This window comes from Rhynchophorus ferrugineus, unplaced genomic scaffold, assembly GCF_030347505.1.
Source record: "Rhynchophorus ferrugineus isolate W39M unplaced genomic scaffold, kcgeb_rfMv2 rfM6, whole genome shotgun sequence".
In the NCBI taxonomy this organism is placed as follows: Eukaryota; Metazoa; Arthropoda; class Insecta; order Coleoptera; family Curculionidae; genus Rhynchophorus; species Rhynchophorus ferrugineus.
Genome location: NW_027472585.1, coordinates 21,539,309 through 21,545,308, shown reverse-complemented (window position 1 = coordinate 21,545,308; position 6,000 = coordinate 21,539,309). Strand labels below are relative to the sequence as shown.

Below are 6,000 nucleotides of genomic sequence, written 5' to 3'. Positions count from 1 at the left end.
TGATGATGATTATCAAGATGCATCCATTTTTGTGACACCGTACCGATCAAAGCTTTTGAAATAAAGAATCTAGTTGTGTATTTTTTAATTTTACTTCCTACCTTAGTAATGTAGTCTACTTCTAATATTATTTCTTCTTTTTAGTGTTTATATTTAACTATTATAAGATTATATTATTACGAGACTTAATTTAACGATTTTTAAACTGTTTCATAGCAATCTACTTTGCAACTATCTCTCTCACTACCAGCATTATACTACACCACTTTTCCGGAATTAATCCGTGTGCCTTATTAGTAAACGATAGAATTATTGTCTGACAAATTAATTTTAGGTATTTCGATACCTAAATAATATCATATAGAAATTACAGCCATACTGAAATAATTTAATTTTTTTTATAAATAAAAATTTGCGCCTGGCACATTATAAACAATCATAAAATTGTCTGGCAATTAATTAAATATATTTGTTAAGCCTATCAAAAGTCATAAAAAAAATAATGTATTCTTAATTATTTTAAAAATTGGGTATTTTTACCTGTACAGGTACAATGCGCATTAGTAAAAGCAACCCGTGACGCCAGCCAGATGGGTCGGGTGCTGACCGAGAGAGTGAAAGGGATGATATGACAAAAGATCAGCTTAGCTGAAACTCTCTCTGAAAAACGTTGCTAGCTCTTAGCCTATAACAGATTGCATATTTTTTGACCAAAATTTAATATTTTTTATAAAGAATGTACCCAAAGGATACATATAAAAACACATATTTGCATAAAATAAATGAAAAGGTCAAAGATTCGTTCAATAAATAGCAGTAAACCCTGTTAAATTAAGAATTAAAATATGGAAATTAATCGAATCAGAAAATATGCAAGCTATTTTCAAAACAACGATACTCAATTTTGGCTTATAAACATAACCTCTTCGACGTACAAGGTGATTCGAGAGGATAAAAGGAAAATCGCGCAACGAAATAAGGTCTGTCTGAACCACCAGGTACCCACCGTATTCTTGGCCGATGTCCTAGAACAACAAGAAGGAGACCCGAGTGCGTCTCGAGTCTCCTTTGTTGCGTCTAGACATCCCCAATTGTCATAAGCTCTGGTCCGATCCGGAAGCCGTTCCGCCTTTGCTGTCTCCGGTACCGCCTCCTCCGCTCGAGGAGCTGCCCTCGCCTCCCATACCACGACCTGAGCCGCTGCCGCTTCCTCTAAACTCCAATTTATACTGTAACAGTTGAGTCAATGAGTAAAACGTTAAATATTCACATTTCTCGCGACTGAACACATTCAAGGAGGATCCATCATATGAGCATGAAATAGTTTTTGAAACAAAATGTTTATTTCTACATTTCTAGGATTTTAAATTAATTTTGAGGAACTTTTCTTGTAAATCTATACTGAATAATTGCCTACATTATCATTTTTTATTGTATTATTCATGTGTAAAATATAATATGTAAAGATTTAAACAAAACAATATATCCATCCAAAATAACAGTGAACTTACGTCATCACGATGTCGAATGTATTACCTATTACAATTTGTAATCTAAATTGGCCGTGTTGTTTGATTATTACTTATACCGTTACATTGCTTATCAATTTGACTGAAAATTCCTAAGCTAAAAATAGTCAGTCTGCAACAGACTGCGTATCTAATCAGTTACTTCGAACTGGAACGGCATAATGGGAGTTACTATTAGTAGTAAATTGCGTCAAAAAAAGTAAATATTGATACCATTTAATATTAAGTTGCTGGAGTTTTTATTGAAAATAATTTTAGGATGTTGCAGCCTAGCTGACTATTTAAATGGACAATGAGACAAAAATATCTCAGAAGATGGAAAGCAATATAGTGTTGAATTAACCGAAAAGAAAACGTCCACATATGAAGTGGTTATCGAGTTAAATCAAGATCGCCTTGATGTTAACTCATTTGAGATAAAATTTATGAAATGTATAGATACAGTGGTCGTTTAAACATAACTCGATACTGTTATTTCGGAGAAAACTGTTAGTCTGGGAGGTATTCATAGAAAATTTAGATATATACACCTTCTTGAGGGACTTCCCTTTATATGCCGTTAGGACACATAAAATTCAGATGGTGTAAAGTTAACACACGAACAGGTCTAATGGAACTTCCAGGCATAGGCTTTAGCAAATAATCATAGCTAAGAGCAAAACATATAATCATATAAAAGAAGATATAATTTCGAACTCTTATTAGATCAAATTTAGATATTCCAAACATTGGGACCTTGGGCCATTCATGGCAAGATGATAACAAACATAACGTAAAAACAAGAAAAGTTATATTGGAAAAGTTATAAATTAAAATAACATTTCATTAGGTTTTGTTAGTCATGATATTTTTAAAAACTCATTGCAGATATATTGTTCTTCATGGTAGAAACAGAAATAATTCAAGCGAAGTCAGTATAATGGAGAAATTAACCATAACATATTTTGCCAGGGGTTTGAAAATAAGCTGTTAAAGAACTTGAAGGAACCATTATTTATTGTTATGCAGAATGAACATAACATACTCGTGTAAGAAATCTCAACAAATGGAGCAACAAAGACTGCAATTAAAGAATGGCTTGCAAAACATAAATTAAAATTTTACGATACCATGTTAAAAACTGAACTATTTCAAACTGTTATTCGGTAAATATAAATGAAATGTTTCATTGCATTTTATGTTATTTACTTTTTTAGAAATAGGCATGAAAAATGATTCAGTAGATCAGTTGAGTGAACAATATGGCCACAAAGTATTACGTCTCTATAACTGCATGTTCAATCCAATAGAATTGCCTTGAAGTATAGCAAAGAATTACTACAATGAGCATGCAGGTCAAATAAGGATATACAAAAAGAACCGTTTTGATATGTAGAGAGAAGTATTGTTTATGATAACACCTTCAGTCAAACACTGAAGAAGAAATTGACAAATGGTGAAATCGTGAACAAGATCGGATTGAACAGTTTAGTTATTGACTTGAACCGTGACTCAGGTAGTAACAAAATGAAATTTTCAGGATGTCTCAAGGGGATTATGATCCAACGCCGGCAATTACTAAGAAAGTGTGATGAGAGTAGAAGCAACTCAAGGTGAGTATATAATTAATATATGATAACTGTAAAAAATCGTATTATTCAGTGAAAAATTTGCGTGCATATATAGATGTATAATTATTCAGAACACACATAAGCATTTGGTTGGAATATATGAAACGACAATGAATATTAACTATTTTGCAGACTCACATTAAAATCCAAATAAATTGATAATGAACGAAAATAACTTGACAAAACATCAACGAAGCAGACAAGAACTATATGTAAAAAGGTAATTATGGTCTCTAATAAAAGTAAAATATTACTTGGACATACAATTGTTAATTAAGTGAATTAAGCCTCCAGGGTATACCGTTACTTAAAAAAATCTTGTAGAAAAGAGTTCAATGTAGATATGTTAAAATAACTCTAACCTACAGACAAGTGTAGATGTAAATTAACAGTAGTTAATTTTTTCTATTTTACAATTCGAATTTTGTTTTATATAAATTGTTTTGATGTTATAAATGTTGATAACGTAAGTTCACTGCTGTATGGGATAGGTCATCTTCGTACCAACTTCTAATGGGGCAAAAGCATAAATTAAGCTGGCATAACTAAACACCATAGTAAAATATTCGCTTATTGTTTTAAATTTACCATATTTTGCATTTGTTTTCATACGATTACAGAAAAAATGCTTGACGGCATATAGTTTTTACTAATCTTTTGTTTAGAATTGTTTGAATTAGGAAATAGCATGCCACGAAAGTAAACTTGCATGAAACTATTACAGAAACATTTTGTAGTTGTTATATATCCCCCAAAATTAAAAATACTGTTACAGTACTACATTACTGGATCTCTTAAATGCGATCAGTTCGCCATATCCAAGTTATATCGCTTAGTATAGATGTTAGTTGATATTATCAAATATCATGTAAAATACCAAGGCATTCGCAGAATATACAAAGCTCACCCACTAATTTATCAGATGATATGTGTAGAATGCTATTCACTGAAAAGTGGTCGATATATAAAATGATAATCAACTGAATGATTCGCTATTGTTAAAACTGCAAAGTGTTCTGCACTACGTTCTAAGAACAATGGTCATCTACAAACTCAAACTCCTATTTTTCCAAACTAACACGTCGTCGACCTGTCTGATGCATCAGAAACAATCGACATGACCGTTTATGATGCACCAGTTCCAGTGAGCGTCTTCTCAACCGGTGAACTACTGAGAAACTGGCAGCAGTGTCCTTCTAGCTTCAACATTATCTAAGCACAAATACAACACACAGTCAAGCACCATCAATAACCTGATATTCGTCATGGTTGCCGAAGTAAGCTGGATTGCCAGGTAAATTAAGCTAATTTAATAAGAAAAAATATTTTTAATGTTTATATCATTTAGATTTTAGTTTAGGTCTTTGTTGGTGTGCATGTATGTGTGTGTAAGATGGATAGTGTAACAGCAACAATGTCTGATTTTAATTTGTTTATTAATATACACAAATAAATATCCTTATTTCTTATCCTCGCAAAGGACATTTCTCATTAAATTTTTAAAGGCCATATTACATATACATTTGTAGAATATAAAGATAGGCTGTTATTTACTTGGTATACAAATATGATTCCTCCCATTTCTGTTTAATTTAAAAATTAAATTTTATACCCAAAATATTATCAGATTATTACAGATAATCGCCTTCAGGTGTAATATAAAACGTATAAAACGACCTATAAATAATTTCAAAATAGCCTTCAGCTTTGACAGTGATGCTTTTATTTTAACCAAACATATTTATCTATAACGTTCTTCTAAGGTCTACACAAAGTCCTATTATTAGACTAAGTTGTTTTACTTGCAAAATTTCATTCCAAACTATGATATAATTGACACGTGTGATTTGAAATTTGAAGCTGACAAGTCAAATTTAAGAAAGTTAGGTGACACTTAAATGGAATAATTGAGTAATCAAACCAGAGTAATGATGACCAATCTCAATTATAATAACCTATAATAATCATGACCGAAATTAATTGTGTAATATAAGGTTTTTATGAGTGAACTTCACATTTCCTATGTAGCATGCTAGAAAATTAAATTATCTATATATATAAAAATGAATCGTTGTTCGTTAGTCTCGCTAAAACTCGAGAACGGCTGGACCGATTTGGATAATTTTGGTCTTAAATTATTTGTGGGAATCCAGAGAAGGTTTAAAAGGTGAATAAATATGAAAATGCTCGAAATTAAATAAAAACAACAATTTTGTTTTTTCTTTTATGTTGCGGATCGAATCTGACAACCTACGTGCGCGAGAACTTCCTTAACTTCGGTGATCCTTTGTGATAGTGACATTTCAAATTATGTGCTCTTTTTTTTTGTTGATATTTTGTAATAGTGATACTTTATTGCTAAGTGCGCGAGAACTTTTCTCACTTTGATTAATTACAATTTACGATGCCCAGGAGAAGACGACCTGACTTAGGTCGTCGCAGTCAATCAAATGTGCGAAGAGCTACCTCACGTGCTAACCGCATTGATGACCAAAGAGAGACAGATCATGAAAATAGTCGCATTTCGTGGGTCAAAATTGCGTGACAATGAAGTAGATAGGCTTTGAATGCAACGAGTTCGTGCACATCAAACACAACAACAGCGAGCACGATATAATGAAATTGAGCGATTCCGCAGACACAGTGCTCCTGTGATCCTGGAACGAGCTGCATTCCACTATGATGCGGCAATAGATTATTGTGCAGACAAATCGGTAACAATTGGGAAATGACAATAATTTGTAAATATTCCAAGGCGTTAAAATAAAGTGGTGAATCTACTGGATTATGTTGTGCTGGAGGCAAAGTAAAGTTGCCACAATTGGTCCCACCACTAGATCCGTTACGCTCTTTAGTTTCTG

General features: G+C 32.4%; 1 protein-coding gene across 3 annotated transcripts in view; it reads right to left on the bottom strand.

The window, feature by feature from the left end:
- Positions 1–962: 962 nt before the first annotated feature.
- alpha-Catr (alpha-catenin related) overlaps positions 963–6,000 on the bottom strand; it is a 169,292-nt gene continuing 164,254 nt past the window's right edge. For 2 of the 3 annotated variants that reach the window (XM_076407738.1, XM_076407741.1), the window contains exon 13: positions 1,091–1,229. Coding sequence is in view for 1 of the 3 variants with exons in the window: in XM_076407739.1 (XP_076263854.1) it covers positions 1,095–1,229 (135 nt within the window). In the remaining 2 variants the exon portion in view is untranslated. Of the gene's footprint in view, positions 1,230–6,000 lie in introns of all 3 variants that reach the window. The other variant, XM_076407739.1, reaches the window with a different exon arrangement.